Source organism: Hyaena hyaena, unplaced genomic scaffold (genome assembly GCF_003009895.1).
Source record: "Hyaena hyaena isolate Hyena2069 unplaced genomic scaffold, ASM300989v1 scaffold_1012, whole genome shotgun sequence".
NCBI classification, from domain to species: Eukaryota; Metazoa; Chordata; class Mammalia; order Carnivora; family Hyaenidae; genus Hyaena; species Hyaena hyaena.
In genome coordinates, this window is record NW_024081647.1 from 18989 (window position 1) to 39436 (window position 20448).

Below are 20448 nucleotides of genomic sequence, written 5' to 3' on the forward strand. Positions count from 1 at the left end.
AATCCAAACCAGGCTCTAGGCTCTAAGCTGTCAGCACAGAGCCTGAGGTGGGGCTCCAACCCACGAACTGTGAGATCATGACCTGAGCCGAAGTTGGATGCACAGCCGACTGAGTCACCCAGGTAACCCAGTAATGGGCCTTCTTAACCTGTCATGAGGGGGTAGCTATGTACAAGACTTGAGTGTAAATTTTCCTTCTGAATATGATCTTCAAATGTAACCAGGTGAGGGCTCTAGCAAATTATTATTATTATTATTTTTTTTTTTTACAAAACCTGAAAGTGTACATTTGCATGCACTTTTACTGACCTGCTTAATCTTTAAAAATGCTGATGCTTTAGAAAGTTTAAAAGTAAGATTTTTAAGCACTCCATTAAGGAATTTTAAAATGCTTGGGGTGCCTGGGTGGCTCAGTCGGTTAAGCTTCTGATTTTGGCTGAGGTCTAATCTCGTTTGCGAGTTAGAGCCCCACGTCGGGCTCTGTGCTGACAGCTCAGAGCCTGGAGCCTGCTTCGGGCTCTCTGTCTCCCTCTCTCTCTCTGCCCCTCTCCCGCTCTTGTGCACTCTCTCTCTCAAAAATGAATAAACATTAGAAAAATAAAATGCAAATAATTTGACACTGGGAAGTGTGCTGTCCACTGGTGATAACAAGGCTAACCGCTTTCCATTTTCTTTCATGTTGGGTGGCCAGGGTTTCTTCTGGGTGTTGAATTCTGGCCTGGCTCTAGTGAAGAGTATAAAGACTCTCAAAACATGTGTCAGATAATGAAAATACTAAGGGACCTATACTAAGGGATATCATTTAGGAGGTGGGTGGGAGGATTGGAGCCTGTGGACTGAGTCATACTCAGTGCTCTCCTAGAGAGCGTGACAAGAGTCAGAGAAGGGTAATGGAAAGGGACAATAAGGACATTTGTGGTAGAAAAAGAAAGGAGAGAGATGAAGCAGATAAGATACAGCAGCAGGAGTTTGAACAATGAAGGCTAAAATGTGGCCTCTCAGAGGTTTGTAATTCAGCCTGCAGGAGTGAGTTGAATGTGCACAAGATGTGCTTTTATGTAGTGCACTGGCAGCATTGGATTGTATCACGAAGAAAATCTGGGTTTTATAGTCATCTTGGACTCTCAGAGTAAGTAAGTGTGAATTCAGAATATTAGAGAAACAGAGGTGGTTCATGTAATAAGAATAAGTACAAGTTTGAATATAGACAGAATTCTGATACAGGCAGAATACGTTTCACAGAAACATCCAGGAGAGTGTTCGACTCTATTGATGGTAAAAAAAAATTTTAACTATTAAAATTACTTGAATTGAATAGGCCAGTGCTTACTCATGCTTTAAGCTCTGCTGAAATTTTTGCCTCAATGTTATTTATCTTTTTATTCTCAACAATGTCCAGAGGTGTGGTTTACACAGAGGAGGCACTTCATAAATATTAGTTTAAAAGTGAATGAGTGCCCAATATTTGTTATACTAGGATTTGATCCTCATGACAAAATAAAATTTGTATTTTCCTCTGTGGTTTTTTTTATGTAACCTCATTTTCCTTTATTCACACCACAAGGACTCTAGGGAGCTTCTCAAAATTAGCATCAAATATTCACTACATACATCCAAAAGTGAATTCTCTTGCATATTGCATGCCTGGTTCAATATACTGAGTGGCACTTAGTTGGTCTTTCTTACAAGAGCATCTCATGATATAGGTATAGTACACAGGATACTGTCCATTACACAGTACACTGGAGAGGCACACACATAAAGAGGCTGAGAGAGATAGAGAAACAGCAAGTGACAAAGGTAAAAATTGGATGGACTCCACTTTCATCTACCTTTATGGTTTCTGTTTATATTTTTGTGGCTGCACATATTAGCAGGAGGGGAGGTGGAAAGCTAAGAGCTTCCTAAGAGAGAGGAGTGTTTAGCTTTTTATTATAAAATTGCAGAGATTCTCCAGGTTTCTCTTGTGATGGATGGATGAAACTTTTTAGCACTGGCAAGAAGAGTTGAGAAATTGTGCAACAAATGAAAATTGGTGAGATAGGGATATAATTCAGAGGAACCCCAGAGGGAAGCCTTGAAAAGACCTCTCTTTCCTCTGTATCAGACAGCTTTGGTTTTGCTGTCTGGCTAGGCTATGCAGAGAGATCATCCAGGAAGTTTCACCTGGTCCTGTGAGTTTGCCTAATCTGCATCTCATGGATTTCAGCTAACTCTGTAATCATGCTTCTGTTAGGAAATCTGTCACACATTTTTTAATACTCTTTGGCTAAGACCAACCTTTTGTGATGCAGTACCCATGCAATCACATATACACGCATTGTTTTGTTTGCCTGCTTTTTGGAGGAAGAGAAGATAATGAATAGTATCTAACTGGTCATATTTCAAATAACAGCTTTTACTATTTGTCTTCTTGGATTTAATCAGTTCTTTCCAAAATAACTTCCTTCCTGACTTAATGTTCTTCCAAAACCAATTTACAGATAAAACAACTCAAGTCCAAATTCAATAGTAAATACTATTTAGTGATATAAAGTACTATTTCACCTCGCAATTATCAACCATCTAGACTCTGGTATTCTGATGAGGCTCTGTAGATGTTTCTGTAAGTCCATTTGGCCAACAGATAATATCTTAAGTTTTCATAGAATTTAATTATGAGAGCATGAAGAGTTGGGACATCAGTTCTAACACGCTCTACCATTGTCTCTGCTCACAGATTTACCAACACATCTGTACACATCTATGGTAAACATCAAGTCAGATAAGAATTTCTTATGTATTGAGTTGTAGGCAGTCTACCAGAAAGAGGGATTTGGGGAGTGATGTTTAAAACAGATAGGAGGCTCGAATGAATAAAGGAGCCTGAAGTAACATCTGTATTAAAAGGTTCAAGTATTTGGGAGGAAATGAAAAACAAAGCAACTCTCAAATTTATGGAAATGTAGAAAAGGAGAAAGAGCAGACAAACTGATACCCTCAATCTATGAGAAAGGGCAAAAGGAAGTACTTGGCATGGATTCTCACCATTTAGAATGAGACACAATATGAGAAAAGTAGAGAATAGGATGATCTGGGTGGATCATCAGAAAAATGCATTTGGTAGGGGAATGCACTGTGTGACATTCTTGAAACCATCCCTGTGGGACACATTTTCACCTCACCTGGAAGAAACACTGCTGAGCGATGACCAAAGGAAGTCTCAGTGAGGTCATTAGTTTGGGGTTGGAGGCTGGGACATGAGGCATGTTAAACTATCTTCTAGTTGCCAGCTCAGCCAATTAATTGCAAATGCATAGGCCTTAGCTTCTAATTAAGATGATGCTAATATGATATTTTTTTATTGGCTTTACCAAAACAACTTGATTAGGGTAGATTTCCGAAAGGATAAGTGTGATTATCGTTTGGTCTTGGCACAATAGGGATAAAATAAGGAAAGCTTTGGGTAGCTTTTTGAGGCATGGGATATACTACCATGCAGGATGATTAGCTGAGCTCTACACAGCCTGACAGCATTACCAGAGCGTCAGGGGACATTCTGATGGACTCCATGTGTCCCAATGCCCACAGCTCTGCTCTGTCTCCCTTTGACAGACAGGAGTGTGTTTCTGAGTGTTACTTGTCTGTCTTCCTCTTTACCATCCTTCTCTGTCTCATTTTCTAGGAATCATTTTGAGGCCAAATTCTAGAATTAAGGGGTTATAAATCTTAAACTATTATTTAGGAGAAACCTTAATAACAAAGCCTAGCTTCAGGGCACCAAGGTGACTCAGTTGGTTAAGTGGCTGATGTTCAGCCTAGGTCACGATCTCTCCAGTTCCGAGTTCGAGCCCTGCGCTGGGCTCTGTGCTGACAGCTCAGAGCCTGGAGCCTTCTTGGGATTCTGTGTCTCCCTCTCTATCTCTGCTCCTCCTCCACTTACACTCTGTCTCTTTCTCTCAAAAAGAAATAAACATTTAAAAAAAAGAAGAAAGAGAGAAAGAACCAAAGCCTAGCTTCTGAGAAGCACGATAAAATGGATTTTCACCTATTCTTAACTCAGTCTCAGGATATCTTAAGTTAAGCATTAAGAATATTAACCCAAATTAATCAAAAGGCAAACCTGAAGAACGGGTTAAGTTTAATAGGAGAAATAGCTCTCCAAGCCATTTCAGGGAATGCAAATGTAGAGGCCGGTCCTTGCTTCTTTTGACCTCCAGGTGGTGCTGTTTACCTAGACACAGAAAACAGCCACCCAGCCCCATTCCTTTCCCTTAGGTTCATAGCTGGGCTTTCATTTTTCCAAAATATTTTCCGTTTCTACAGATGTGTTCTTTTAAATGGTCAATAAATTTTTATAACCACTATTTGAAAAATTGCAAGATTACTGTGATTTGTGCTTCCTAGCCAAGAATATTTCTTTATGTGCAGGACACACCCAGTCAAGTGTTTATGTGTTTGTTCACTGATCCCACCTCCTGTACCCTTCCTTGCTTCTTAGAACCCAGGCTCAGGCACAGACAGTTGGGCTGTCAGTAGAACTCATCCAAATCCCTTTAGACATTTACGTGATTTAAAAATAGATTTGTAGTTCAGTTAAGGCAACTCAACTCCATAGGCTTCTGAGTAAAGAACACCATCTTTACAGGAATGCTTTTATCCCCAAAGCCAGCGAGTGTTCCTAGCAGGCCTGACCTGATTTTTTGGTTTGGGGGCACTTGTCAGACACCAGAAATGTTTTGATGATTTGAAGACCTCTTTACAAAGACATCTGACAATCTAATCCAAATTCCTCAGAAAAAAAATGTTCCTAGGGAAAAACCGAGAGGGAGTCATGCATAATTTTTTTCCATTTTGATAGATTTCAGTGCTGGGAATCATGGAAATTCCATTCTACAGTATGGAACCAGAATGGGAGTCCAGGGGTATCAATTTTTACTGTCAGTGATGTTTGGAATTTTTAAAATTGCCTTTAAAGAAATGACCAACTAACATGCTTTTCTTGTCCTTCCCCCCCCTTCCCTTTTCTGTCACCAGGGGTTTGTAAACAAGCTGGATGAATTCATTCAATGGTTAAACGAAGCCATGGAAACCACTGAGAATTGGACACCCCCGAAAGCAGAGACAGATGGCCTTAAACTGTACCTGGAGACACACTTGGTAGGCAAGACCATGTTGCTTTTGCTGTTAGTAATGGGAGGATTTTAATGCACTGCTTGTTTGTTTATGGGGAGTATAATTTTTATTTATCAGAAGTCATTATATGCTAATGAAACCAAGTTTTAATGGGGTAAACTGCAGAAGCTGAAAATTTACAGGCATTTCAGTGTACTATGAAATCTAAATCCTCCACATTTCTAGCTATTTTTTTTCAAAACTTTTTCCAGTAAGGCGAGTAATTAACTTAAAAATACCTTAGAAAATTTACTAGACCCTTGCTCCCTAAAGTATGATTGAAGGTTTTCCTCTTCTTAAAAAATAAATAAATGAAAGAGATAATTTTGATGACCATTCTAAGCTTTCTAGAATCCTTGTAAAATTAATGAACCTCTCATTATCAAGAGGGTCTACATTATCTGTTCTACACTGGGTTATTTTAATAAAATATTTAAAACGATGATCTCCATCATTTTTGCTGCTATGTGGGTTTTTCAGCATATAATTAATACAACTGTCATTACACCCGTCCCTGTGCACAGGGAGAACCATGGAGGGGAAGTGGAAAATACTTGGATGAATATGCTTCTGAATATGTTAGAAGCAAGAATTATAGACTGGGGGACATTTGATGAACCTCATGAGATTTTTACTGAATGCTTCAAATGGCCGATATCAATTATGAAGGGGTGGAAACCAAGTAGTGGAGTGTGATAAAGCATGAAGAAAAAGCACGTTGTCATAGGAAATGAAAATTCAAGCTTTAAGGATCTCATCTTTATTCCTTTCACCGATAGTATAAAATTGACAAAGGCAATGAACACGAATCCTTGGGTACCCAACTGTGGGGTTGATTTTCTGCCCCTCTTACACACTCAGAATTTGGATTGAATAAACATTGTGTGGGAGTCCTCCTGGTGCATGAGTTCACAGGGTTCCAGACCATTCCCTGTGATGTTAAATGACAGAGAGGGAGGTGAGAGAGGAAAAGAGGGGAATGAGAGAGAGGATGTTTTAGTCTTTTGGTGTTTGTGTTTTGCAGTCTATTTTATATCATTGCAAGTAAAACAGCCTCAAAATCCTATTGCTGCATGAAAATGGCTTTGTGGATGATAAAAGATGACCAAATGATGTGTAAGAGGATGAGTGTATTGCTTCCATTTTTAGAGACCTGGGTTGATGGTGTGTAAAAATGCCAGTGACCCCAACCACCTCTCTTGTACATGGGTTTTTAAATATTGCCCTTGGTACTCAATTCCCTGTTGAGTAGAGCCTTGATTTTTTTTTAAAGAGGGCATTTCATAATAGCAAGATAAAGATATTCAGTGCTTTATAATGTAAATTGTATTAATTAGAATGTCAACTTTTCACTGGCATTGTTCTGACAGAAATTCTAATCTGTGTTTAAACAGGAGTATATGAACTTTATTTCACATTAAGTGTGCTGTCTTAATTTCTCTTGATTTAATATTTTATGGAAAACACACATTTAGTTTTTGAGGTCCCAGAGGGCATGGGGACATAAAAAGTGCTTTAACTCTAGGCTATTTATTGAAAGCCAGGCTACGAGAGTATGAACCAGGGTCTCCCTTCTCTTCAGGAATTGAGCAACATGGCCTCTTTGTAACCATTGCACACTCATCATTCTCAAGTCCCTGTTACAGAGTTCCTGCCTTAGCATCCCTTTGTTGGCCTCAGCCTCATTCTAGCCCAATACTATCTGCTAGAACCTTCTGTAAGAATGGAATATTCAAGGTTGTACTGTCCAACATGGGAGCCACTCACCACATGTATCTGCCGAGCACTTGAAATGTGGTTAGAGCAACTGAAGAAATGAATTTTTAATTCTAATTAACTTACATTTAAATGTAAATTGCTATATGTAGCTTGTGACTACTGTATTCTAGTCTTAATAAGTTGCAGAACTCTTTACAGCTGACCATAATGAATTGCACGTGTGTGTACCTGACTCATAGTAACATTCTCATCCAAAACATGAACCTCATCATCCCCTTTGTTGTGGATTCCTACACTCCACATTAGATCCAGAGCAAGGAGTCCTCCTCATAATGTTTATCTCTTAAAGAATGACCTTGTTGTTGCCTAATGATCAACACTTTCTTGAAATGAGTTTTCTCTGCTATCATGTCTCATTACATTGGTTGGGATAGAGATAATATAGGAACATCTTTTTTATCTCTGCTTTGCAAATAGTGAGGGACAATGCTCTCTAGATCTGCTCAGTGAGTCTTAACTCATAGTCACCACTTTGACTTGTGAAATTATGAGTAGTCCTGGCTAACAGCTACTGAGGATTTAGTGTGCATGGATCACCAGTGATACTTAAAGACAGTTACGGGGTCACTGCTGTGCTGTGTGCAGTGTCTGTTACTCCAGATAGCACCTGTTTAAATGTCTTTCAAACAAACCCTGAGTTACTCTGTGTCCCTGAGGACAATGTCTACATTGTGCTCCTGATCGATACTGTCATTCATATTTTTTATTGTATTTTCTTACTGTGGTGCTGAGTTAATATTAAGTTATTCTTTTCAAAAGAAGACAAAGAATATCTTCCTTATCATAAATATAGTATAAAAGTAAGCCCAGAAATTCATATCCTTGAATTCAACTTGTGTAAGTCATTAGTATCCTTAATGAGTGGGCAGGTGCTATTTACAAGATTATCCAGTATGTAGAGATAGCTATACAGGTTTCCTTAAACACCTCTATAGATTCTATAATTTAACATTAAATCAGCAGATGTGGAAGCCCCTGAATTCAGTGTCTTCCCTGGTTTAACCATGTGTTAGAATAGTTGGCACCCTGCAATGATTGCAAAGAAAAACAACATAAAAACAATAACAAAAGTTGTACATTTATATTTTGATGCTTAATTCAATTATTTTCCATGACGGTAACCAAGGGTTTTTACCAACACAAATCAATTAAAGCTTCACAATACCTTTGTGAGAGATATGAAGGAGCTTTATTTTAACTGTAAGAAATACTGTGAAATTGCGATGATACATCAATGATTTTCCATGATAATTAATCATCTGCTTGCAACCTGGCTGCTCCTTTCAAAAATACAATTCCTGTCTTCCTAGAAAATGACAGTCTCAGGAAAATGTCATTCTGGAAAGGTATTTTGCAAGTATTGAACATCCCTCTTCTTTGAAAACCATTTTGAAAACAGTATTGTATACATATGTTTTCGGACAGATTCCCTTCTTCTTCACCTATGTCTACTTGTTTTTAAAAAACATCTTTATTGAAGTATAGTTGACATGTAATAAGTTGTATGTATTTAAAATACATATGTGTACAAGTTTCAACAAACTGACAAATGTATGCACCCATAAAACCATCCTCACAACCAAGATAGTGAACATATCTATAACCTCCAAAAGCTTCCTTCTGACCCTTTGTAATTCCTCCCTCATTTCCCTCCTGGCCTTTCCCTAACCCCTAAGCAATAGCTGATCTGTTTCCTGTTACTATGAAGATTATTTTGCACTTTCTAGAATTTCACATAAACAAAGTCAAACTGTATGTATCCTCTTTCTCTCTTTTATTCTCGCCTCCTCTCTCTCTCTCTCTCTCTCTCTCTCTCTCTCTCTCTGTCTCCCTCCTTCCCATTCATCTGGTTATTTTTTCACCCAGCATATTTATTCTGGTTTCTTTCACCCAGCATACTTATTTGGATGTTACATATTTCAACTGTTTATTCATTTTGATTACTGAACAATATTCCATTATATTGATTAATCACAGTTTGTTTATTCTTTTATCTCTTGATGGAGCTTTAGGCTGTTTCTCTCATCACCTTGTTTTAGTGGCTTAAGAAACACAAGTTACCAAAACCTACATTTGACTGGATGCATCATAAATAGAAGCATCATAAATAGTTCTGGGCAGACTATTTAGATGTTTTCCTTTAAGATAATTTATAATAGGGGCGCCTGGGTGGCTTACTCGGTTAAGCGTCCGACTTTCACTTAGGTCATGATCTCGCGGTTGGTGGGTTCGAGCCCCGCGTCGGGCTCTGTGCTGACTGCCAGCTCAGAGCCTGGAGCCTGTTTCAGATTCTGTATCTCCCTCTCTCTCTGACCGTCCCCTGCTCACGCTGTCTCTCTCTCTCTCCTAGAAATAAATAAAAATATTTAAAAAAAAAAAAAGATAATTTATAATATCTTAGAGTGCTTAAGAGTAAAGCAGTAGAGAAGGACAGCAACTTCTCCCTCTATAGATTTCATTTCATGTCCATATGGTTCCGAAAACATAACTCTGATCTTCCAAGTTTTTATGTATGCCTAAATGGACACCAAATGGACACCATATCATATGAAACTAATTGTAGGAAAACAAGCCAACAGTTTTTTTTAATCTACAGCCAATCAGATATCCAGTTGGAGAAAGAAAAGTCTAGCCTACACCAGATAGTTGTGCAAGAGTTAGGACAAAGAAATAAGCACAAGAGCCTGGATTAAACTTGGGAGATAAATTTGCATAGGTAGTACCATGTCATGTTGGGCAAACATTAACCAACCACATAGAAATAGGATTCAAGAAACAATATTCTTATTTCAACTTGATGGATGAGAAAACATGAGGGAAATGGTGATGATGAGTTCATGTATACCAAGCACCTGTGCATGCCAGCCAATTATGTAGGTACCAGGAATGCATGATGGATGAGTTTGGCTTCTTCCTCCCAAGGATTTACAATCTGAAGGACATGAACATAGATAAATCATAGCCATCTATAGAGCCATAAATGATAAATATAATTTTTTAAAGTTTATTTATTTTGAGAGAGAGATTGTATGTGCATATGTGCAAGAGGGAGAGGAGCAGGGAGAGACAATTCCAAGCAGGCTCTGTGCTGTCAGCGTAGCATAGAGCCTGACACAGGGCTTGATTTCACAAACCATGAGATCATGACCTGAGCCGAGATCAAGAGTCACATGTTTAACTGACTGAGCCACCCAAGCTCCCCAATAAATGTAATATAATTTTGATCAGTTAGCTTCTTATAGGAGACACAAAGTACTGTTAGGAGTATAGAGAGAAGATTTATTGGTCCTTCCTGAGAGTATAAAGAAGGCTCAAAGAAGTAATTGGATGTGGACCTCACAGGACATTCATGATTTGCTGGATAGAGAGGGGAGGAGAGGGGATGGAAGGAAATTTTAAGGGCAAGTAAGGAAGGTGTGGTGAGCCATCTCGTGTGGCTGAGACCAGGTTGAGGTTGATGGTTTGATAGTGAAGGAGCTTGAGTGTCTTTTTATTGGATTGAAAATTTCCTTGGGAGCAAAGGGACTAAGTGAAGATTTGGTTTTATTTTAAACAGAAGAGTGACATGAATCAACTGTAAATTCCATGAGGGTAGGGTCAGTTTGACATACAACAACTGGGTGAGGTCCATGGCTTAGAGAGAAAATAACTATGGGCATAATGGAAAATGTATTTGAGTGTAACATTTGGAAGACAAGGTAGTACAGACAGTGTTTTTGGTTTCTTTAATGTGTTTTTTTAAATTTACTAATATATGCATATGACACAAAATTATAAAGGTACATAAAAGAAGCTAGTAAAAATGTAGAAAGTCAAAAGTAAGCCTCCTATCTATGTCCTCCCAGTTATCAATTCTCTTCCTCTGAGGCAACCAGTGTTCCTTCTTTCTTTATATTCTTTCAAATTTAGTAGTGGTATATGAAAACAAATGCATATGTGTACTTAACTTTGTTCCCTTGGTTTAGGCTAGCAGTAATTCAAAATCAGTACATATAGAACTACTTTATCCTTTTGAATGGCTGCATATTGTTCCATTTATGAATATCCCGTAATTCATTGAACCAGTTCTTTATTGATGAAAACTTAGGTTGTTTGCACTTTTTAAAAATTTTAAACAGCGCTTCAGTGCATATCCATGGATATTCATCATCTTGCACCATTTTAAGTATATTCTTAAAATAAATGCCTTACATGTAAAATTTCTGGGTCAAAGGTTATACACATTTAATTTTTTTTTGTTTGTAAGTTACATACTTCATTTATTTTTTATTTTTTTCTTAAATAGTTTATTGTCAAGTTGGTTTCCATATAACACCCAGTACTCATCCCAACAAGTACCCTCCTCCATGACCATCAACACCCTTCTTCTTTCCCCCACCCCCATCAGCTCTCAGTTTGTTCTCAGCATTCAAGAGTCTCTCATGGTTTGCCTCCCTCCCTCTCCCCCACTATTTTTCCCCTTTCTCACCCCCATGGTCCTCTGTTAAGTTCCTCCTAATCCACCTACATGTGCAAACATGGTATCTGTCCTTCTCTGCCTGACTTATTTCGCTCAGCATAACACCCACAAGTTCCATCCACATTGCTACAAATGGCCAGATTTCATTCTTTCTCATTGCCATGTAGTATTCCATTGTATAGATGATCCACATCTTTTTGATCCATTCATCAGTTGATGGACACTTAGGCTCTTTCCCTGTTTTGGCTATGGTTGAGAGTGCTGGTATGAACATTGGGGTCCATGTGCCCCTATGTATCAGCACTCCTGTATCCCTTGGGTAAATTCCTAGTAGTGCTATTCTTGGGTCATAGGGGAGCTCTATTGTTCATTTTTTGAGGAACCTCCACACTGTTTTCCAGAGGGGCTGCATCAGTTTACATTCCCACCAACAGTGTAGGAGGGTACCCGTTTCTTCACATCCTTGCCAGCATCTATAGACTTCTGGTTTGTTCATTTTAGCCACTCTGACCAGCATGAGGTGATATCTCAGTGTGGTTTTGATTTGTGTTTCCCTGATGAGGAGGGATGCTGAGCATCATTTCATGTGTCTGTTGGCCATCTGGATGTCCTCTTTGGAGAAGTGTCTGTTCATGTCTTCTGCTCATCTCTTCACTGGATTATTTGTTTTTTGGGTTTGGAGTTTGGTGAGTTCCTTATAATTTTGGATACTAGCCGTTTATCTGATATGTCATTTGCAACTATCTTTTCCCATTCCATCAGTTGCCTATTAGTTTTAGTGATTGTTTCCTTTGCCATGCATAAACTTTTTATCTTGATTAGATCCCAATAGTTCATTTTTGCTCTTGATTCCCTTGCCTTTGGGAATGTGTCAAGTAAGAAATTGCTGCAGTTGAGGTCAAGGAGGTTGTTTCCTGCTTTCTCCTCTAGGGTTTTGATGGTTTCCTGTCTCACATTCAGGTCCTTTATCTATTTTGAGTTTATTTTTGTGTATGATGTGAGAATATGATCTAGTTTCATTCCTCTGTATGTTGCTGTCCAGTTCTGCCAGTACCATCTGTTAAAAAGGCTGTCTTTTTTCCATTGGATACTCTTTCCCGCTTTGTCAAAGATTTACACATTTAAAATTTTTATGTCATGCCAAATTGTCCTTGGTAGAGATTGTACCAATGTATACTCAGCAAGGCATGAGAATACCTCTTTCTGTACATCCTTGTTATTGAAGTATGTTATCACATTTGTTGATCTTTGTCCCTTTGATAGTTACAAATGGCATCTCATTGTAGATTAGTTTGTATTTCATGTATTATAAGTGGAGATGAGTATATCTCATGTTTTCAGGAGTCATTTGTGTTTCTTTTCTGAGAAATGTCTGCTCATATTCTTAGCTTATTTTTTTCTGTTGGGTCATTGGCTCTTTGCTTCAAGATTTATGGGAGCTTTGTATATATTAAGGAAATGAGTCCTTGATCTGAGATGTGAATAGAAAGTGTGCTAAAAATATACTATTTTTTGGAATTCTGTTCCAAAAGAACCTGGATATCTCAACAGTTTGAGGAATCCAGGCTTTGGCAGACCTCAAGGCCAGGTTGATAAGCATGCAACAGATCTCTCTACCCATGGCAAAAGCAGGTTCAGATTCCAGTCTGGGAAAGACCAGTGTATTCCAGGGAGCTTGCTTACCAAGGCATGGGTAGAACAAAGCCAAGATCAGGGAAGCTGTTATAGAATGCATGGATTAAGTGATGTTTGAGCCGTGAGAAAACTGGAGAGGATGTAAGTCAGTGTCAGGTAGGGGTTAGGTAAGAACAGAGGAAAGGGGATAGATTAATGAGAAGGGCACGGATCAGAGTTCTCTTTTCGATGCTGTCTCTTGAATAGTTAGAAACCTCATTGCCAATGTCTGTTTCATTTTCCCTAGTCTCCCCAGAGCCTATTAATATCCTCAAGAACAGCACAGCAAGGCCTGAAAGCCCACAGATGATAGAAACTTGACCAAGACTTGAATGTATTGAAGAGTGTGGAAATTGGCAGAAAGTTTCTCTGTGTGTAGTGGGACTGAAGCTATATGGCCTTCTGGGGGTGTGTTAAACCAAGGAATGTGAACATTACAAGATTTTTTACATGGGAAAGAGGGGGCAGATATTACAAGAGCTCAGTGACCATTGGGGACATGTGTTTAAGGTGAAGGAAACTTCATCTTTCATGCAACTGCTGATATTTTGAAACTCTAGTTAGAGAAAAACATTATATTCACTGGAGAAAATTCAACCAATATAAAAGAGCATAAAAATAAAAGTAAAAAGTCTTACCCTCCCTTAGATAACCCACATAAACAGTTTGTTCTATATCCTTTTGGACCTCTTTATGTAACAGTGCATACATTTTAAGAATTTTTAACATTCATATTATACATACTGTTCAATGACTTGCTTTTTGTGTCTAAAGATGTTGCAGACATCCTTCTGCCAGTCCATGAAGATCTACTTACATTTTCTTTTTAGCAGCTTCTTAATATTTTATGGTGTGGATGTGCCACAATTTATTTAATCATTCCCATGATGATGGCCATTCAATCTGCCTTCTTATTTATGCTTTTGCAAATAATACTGCAATGAGCATACAGGTTTTTGTTTTGTTTTGTTTTGTTTTACCATTAGTTGAAAGTCTTCTTGTCCCATTACAGCAGCAACTCAGGACACCCATGTGATGAGAGTCTGTAATACTCTAGGAATAGCTTTTTCCATAGATCTGGAGAAGTGAGCAGGGTCCGTGTTTATGTGTGTACAGAGGCTGAATCTGTGTTTATAGGGGTAGCTTGAAAGCCCACCTTCTAGAACTTAACTTATTCATTTTAGGATTGGTACCTGCAATTTGAGATGACTACCACAAGGTGGCATAAAAGCACCAAATCCTGCAAACTGCTTATATCTTTGTACCTTTAAAGGGTTTGAAAATATTTTCTTACTGTGTCATTACCCTATTTATAAAGACAGACTGGATTAAACTGGTAATGTTCTTGGCTAATAAAATCTCCACACAGATACTTCCATGCATGTATTATCTATATTTAGAACTTCATGTTATATTTTTTTTATTAAATAGCTTTCTTTTGTTTCATTTAAAAAACTCATATACTTCTCACAGAATTTTTAGCTGTATAAGAAAAGTTCCTGAAATACATTCAGCTGTTTTTCTTTTGCTTGCTCTCCTGTCTCTACATCTGCTCCATGTTTCATTGCTTGAAGTTAAGGGATGATAGGCTTTTCTTTTTCCCAGTTGCTGGTGCCCACCTCTCCCTGGCTACCTTTCTCTGCTGAGATAATAGGCTGCCCTGGCCCAAGAGAGCAGAGCTTCACAAGACCAGTGGCTGCCACTGTACAGCAGAGGCTGTATTGCTCAGCTAATGGGAGACAGTCGGTTAGACTTCAAAAGCCCAAGCTGTGTGAGTTTGGCTGTCACTTTCCTGAGCCTTGCTGAGCAGAGCTGGTGGCCTCATAGGAGCTTTGAAGTTCCATTTGCTTGTTCTCCTTGATTCTCACCAGTTTAAGGTAACTAACTGAGAGTTTAGTAGGAAGAGCATTACTTCTTTTCAGGGGATTTAAAATACTCAACTCCCAGCCTTGAGTGACTTCCTTTGGTGGCTTGGGAATGGAAAAGTCTGTCACAAATTTATAAGGATGCAGGCATTTTTAAAAATATAATTTATTGTCAAGTTGGTTTCCATACCACACCCAGTGCTCATCCCAACTGGTGCTCTCCTCAATGCCTAAGGGATGCAGGCATTTTGAATTAGATGTGTGGGGACAGGAGGCTTATTTTGGACATGTAGAAAGTCCTGGACCACATTCCTTTGCTTATATAACTAATTCTGTATCTCTAGGAGACGAATAGCATTGTCTTCCATTTTCAGTTTAGAAGGAGTCCTGAACTGCTCACAGCACCTGGGAATGTACTTTTGTCTGACTCAGTTTAAGCACTTGAGCCATGATATCCAATAGTTCTCATCATTTTGGAAATAGTTGATGGCCAAACGTTTTACTAATTTATTATTTTGTTTATTGCTCTTTTTAAGATATAATGACTATTTTAAATTAGAATACCAGGGAAACACTACATTTATTAAATACTTCCTGTTTAGGGCAGTGATATGCTAAGGGCTGAAGAGAAATTTTGCAGACTGGCTTTGCACTTTGAGGTTCAAACACAGGCTGCTGGACTCTGTATGGACAAAAGCCAGTGCATGTCCTAACTCAGCTGAGTCCGAGTGCTGTCACCTACCACCTCTATTCCTAGGTAGACACATGTGCACATTCTATTTACCTACTGCATGACATGGAATTTTGGAACCCTGAAGCAGTTCATCCAATATAAATATGGCATATTAAAGTAAGTGCTTCAAACCTGAAACAGATCTGAAACAGATCTGTTATATCTACTGAAGATTGTTGTGAAGATCAGATAAACATTTTGTATATGAGGATACTTTGTCCATTTCAGGAGAATCATGAGCATATTTCTTGGAGACATGAGGAGAATATGTGGCATCAGAAGCTGGATTTCTCCCCATCCACCCAGACTGTTACCTACTTGAGGGGATGGCTTGTGTATCTCTTTGCTGTCTCCTTTGACACCCAGCCTGTGCATAATAGATACTAAAAAATTCCACTAGACGAATGAATGAGCATTTGTAAGAGCAATGTTACAACCATTACAGGCAGCAAATTATAACTAATATTGTAAATCAGCAAACAATAACTGAGAATGTCTGCAAGTTAAATTATTTCCTCTGCTATTTCCAAACCAAAATGGACTCTGGTCACAGAGCTTTCTGGGTATTGTCTGGTATATTTGTGACAAGAGAAATGCCTATAGAGGAAAAAAAATTGGAATGCTTTCTTCTCTTTTCAGGACATAATTCATTTCCTTTGGCAGAAAACACAGGAAAATAAAAATGTTAACTCCGATATTAGAATGGTTTGAAAAAATTCCACAGGTTAATGTTACTATTTCAAAATATGAAGACTATATGACTAGACAGGATGTTAATGATTTGACATTACAAAATTTATTAAATTTATTTTTAAAGTGGTTTGGTTCCCCCTCTCAAATGCATGAAGCATGTGGGAGTTGGAATAGATCTGCCCCAGGCTGCCAAACAAATTTTTAATGGAACTGGAGTCCTTCAGGGATTGTCCTAAATCCACATAATATTCTTAAGTCTTGGTGTTTGCACTGGGACCTGTATATTAGCAGATGTACATGTGAATAATATACTTATATCCATCCATCACCTTGGTGACTCCACATCTGTAGGGGCTGCTGCACATCAATTATTCCACTGCAGGGGGTAGAGGGATATTTGGGCCGGCATTGACCTCTTTTTCAATCAGAGCCTCAGAGCAGTGTGTTCTGGAAGTCAAATGGTCCCTTTAGACAAAACCTCTGTTTGAGAATCTGTTTGGCCTAATGTGGCCCTGCTAGGAAGTCAATGTGCCCACCTGGGCGAGGTGTGAAGGTGGCATCCAGAAGAGCAAATGAAAATTTGCTCACTAAGAGGCACTGTCGACATTTAGGATCTCTCCCATGCATCTAATTCTTGCATAAGGTATTAGCAAGTCTATCAGAAAAGAATGTCAACCTTAGTAAAACACATTTACCTTCCACACACACACACAATGCAACTGTTTGCTTGAAAGAAATTATGATTTGTTTGAAGAGCTAAATTCACTTTCAAATGCTTGGAAATGTTTTTATTATCTGAGGATTTAGGAAAAGAGTCTCCTCAGGAAGAATGAGGATTTTTGTCTTTATATCTTAGTGCCTTCTTCTTCTTCTTTTTTTAAAGGAAAACAAAATTTTATAATGCTTATACTTTTTTATCATAAACTTGGCATTGTTTTCCCCTCAAGAATACCTAGAACTTTTAAATTTTTTAAGCTTCTGATATTATACATGGAGGTGTGTTGCATGTTGTCATAAATGATAAATCAGTGACAAATGTAGCCACTTCATTTTGTTTGGGAGATATACAATTGTGGTGGTGGCTGACCATTTATTTAATTATGTGGTAAGTACCATATGATGAGAGGGTAAAGTTAAATTGATGATTTAGGCTATCTCAGCCAGGGTACAGTTTACATGGCAATTACAGTGAGATCATCTAAGTGTAATTGGCAAGTAATTTTGTAAGTGAAGGAACATGACAGCTCATTTACATGGTGTTCACTGAGTAAAATTTGGGGACATTTATCAACCACTTTCAAGTGAAGAGTGAGTATCTCCCAGAGAGCCATAGGCAATTTGAAAGCTACACAGAATGTTTTTGGTACAAATCTTAATTTGTTCTCCAAACATTTGTTATGTGTGTTCTGTGTGCCAAGCACTGTGCTAATCACTGGATTCAAAAACACGTGAGAAGGAACTCAAGAAACTCATGTATGGAAAGCAAATGCGTCATCAGTAATTAGCAAAACATTGTAGTAATTAAAGTCGTGAGGTCTGCATAGGTACCGTGGGTGCTGAGGAGAATGTGGAAGCCCAGAGGATAGAAGAAAGTCAGGGAAAACTTGCTAGAGAGATTGACACCCGAGATAAATCTTAAAGGGCGAGGCAGGGCTTAGCTAGGGGAAGGGGAGGACTGTCCATGCTGGTCTTCACCAGAGGTGGCAGCAAGAGCAAAATCTGGGAGCAGAAAGATGGCTGGTGTAAACTGGAAACTGTAAGCAGTGTAGGTACATTTCAAGGCAGCCATTGGACCTGAGAAGCAGACTTGGCTGGGATTTTAGAGGACTCTGCAGGTCATGATAGAGACAGGACCTTATCCTGCAATATTGGGAAGCTATTAGAGGATATTAAGAGAAGGAGCATCTTTTCCAGAGTTGTTTTGGAGGCAGGCCATTATGTGTAGTAAAATGTTTTGTTGAGCTGTTACGATATGCCAGGCTCTGGAGTGGTACCATTCACTAGTGGTAATAAGGCCTTTCTTTCCCACAGTAACCTCATGATGTAGGCACTAACATTTCTCCCTTTTTACAGCTGAAGAAACTGAGTACCCACAGGTCACCCAGAGTTACACAGTGGGTGATGGAGGAGCTGAGATTTGAACCCAGGTTGTCTGGTTCCAGAGTCCATGCTGTCACCAGCACCTACACTATGTCATGGCCTCCTTGACACAGTTGCTGACAAATGCCTGTTTATAAGTTGCACATCCTCCATCCCCCATTAGACTCTGAGCTCTGTGAGGTCAGGGTTATATCCAACTAATTTGCAGCCACATCCTGCATGCTTAGGACAATGCCTACCCCTTCACAGGCATGTCACAGATAAGGAATAATTGTAGTTTTAAGGCACCATGACAAAATGTTGTCAAAGTCAACCTAGCAAGGGTGATATGAAGGCCTGAATGTAAGGCAGTGTTAGTCAATATGGAAGAGTTGAGGATGGAGAAATAAATTGGCAGGGCTTGGTGATTGATTGGACGTGTGGATTTTGTTGGCATATTCTCACAATGTTTCTGATTTCCAACCCCTACACTGGAGAGATGACTTGGCAAAAGACTCTGAAGCAGAGGAAAGCTCGTGCTGCTTTTCACAAAGCTCTTAAATTCCTGAGAAGAAATGTTGCGGACTCAGGATGAGAAGTTAGAAGAGACTTCCCTGGAGATAGTTAAAAATAGAATGAACACATCTGCCCGGGATGGTTGAGGGACAGATCTGCCCTGGGGTAGATGAATAGTTAGATGGCTTTGGGATTCTTCCCCTCTTTGAAAATTTTCTAGTTTAGAATAAATAAAAAGCCTCCCCAGCCACCTATCCTTAGCTCCCTGGCTGAAAGATAAAATCAGATGTCCAAGGACTGGAAAATATTGAGTCCAAATGCTTGGACTGTAGAGGAGGAAACAGAAGCCCAGAAGGGTTAGATGATTCATCCAAGAGCACACACTGGAGGCAAAAGGAAGCCCTGAATCACTGGCCTCAGCCTGTGCAGCCTCTTCCCAAATCTCTGGTAGTGGCATCTATGTTTTGGTGCCTGCTGTGGGCAGGCCTGTGCTGGGTGGTGACACTAAAGCAAAGAGAATGTGGTGTCTGCACTTGTAGAGGTGATAGAGCCTTAACAATAAGTGCTACTTGTCATCTAAACATGCCATGAAGTACCATTTACTACACAGCACATTTGGAAAATAGAGAAAATGAACTTAAAAGTCGTAATGATTTTTCTTTAGTTCCACTTATTTCTGGGCACTGCTTCAGTGCTTTACAATCCTTCTCTCTAATTCTTACAATAACCTAGAAGTTAGTATTATTTTCATTTTATGTTTTAGAAAGCTAAAGCACTGAGAACTCATTCCCTGAGACCAGACTATGTTACATGCAAGTCCTACCCTGCACAAATGATGTTGACATTTTGTTGTGCTTCCCTACAGTCTTCTGTTTCTATTCACTGAGACTATTCATTTACAAGCTATATTGTTATCATAGATACAATTTTGAGTCTTCTTTTTTGGCTTGTAATGTGTTCTTAGTACTTTTCATGTGATTTCATAGTCTTCATTTGAATGGCTGTATAATATCAAGATTTTAGGAAGTTCTTTTTTTTAGGATTCTTTTTAGTTTATTTATTTATTTTTGATAGTGAGAAAGCATAAGTTGGGAAAGGACAGAGAGAGAGAGAGAGAGAGAGAGAGAGAGAGAGAGAATCCTAGGCAGGCTCTGTGCTGTCAGTGAAGAGCCCAACTTGGGGCTTGATCTAACAAACCATGAGATCATGACCTGGGCTGAAATCAAGAGTAGGACACTTAACTGGCTAAGCCACCCAGGTGCCCCTTAAGAGGTTCGTAAACAAAGAAGTGTTTACTCATAAAAATCTTCCAGTTCTTGGCACATGTGGCATTTGGAAAGTATATTTTATATTTTAAGGGCCAAATGATCATCCTCTGTCGATGGCATTGGGGAGAGGAGCTTCCAGGCTTGGCACAGAGGATGGTGGCTTTCTTCCTCACCAGGAGCCCCTGCGGGAATGCAGCATGGTGGTAGGCATAGCTTAGAGTGGAGCCT

General features: G+C 39.0%; 1 protein-coding gene across 1 annotated transcript in view; it reads left to right on the top strand.

Moving 5' to 3' along the window:
• Window positions 1-203: 203 nt before the first annotated feature.
• The window catches only part of LOC120223583 (A-kinase anchor protein 6-like), a 249733-nt gene continuing 229488 nt past the window's right edge, over window positions 204-20448 (top strand). The window contains exons 1-2 of the mRNA XM_039221786.1: window positions 204-224; window positions 5017-5139. Of these exons, the coding sequence (XP_039077717.1) occupies window positions 204-224; window positions 5017-5139 (144 nt within the window). The remainder of the gene's footprint in view (window positions 225-5016; window positions 5140-20448) is intronic.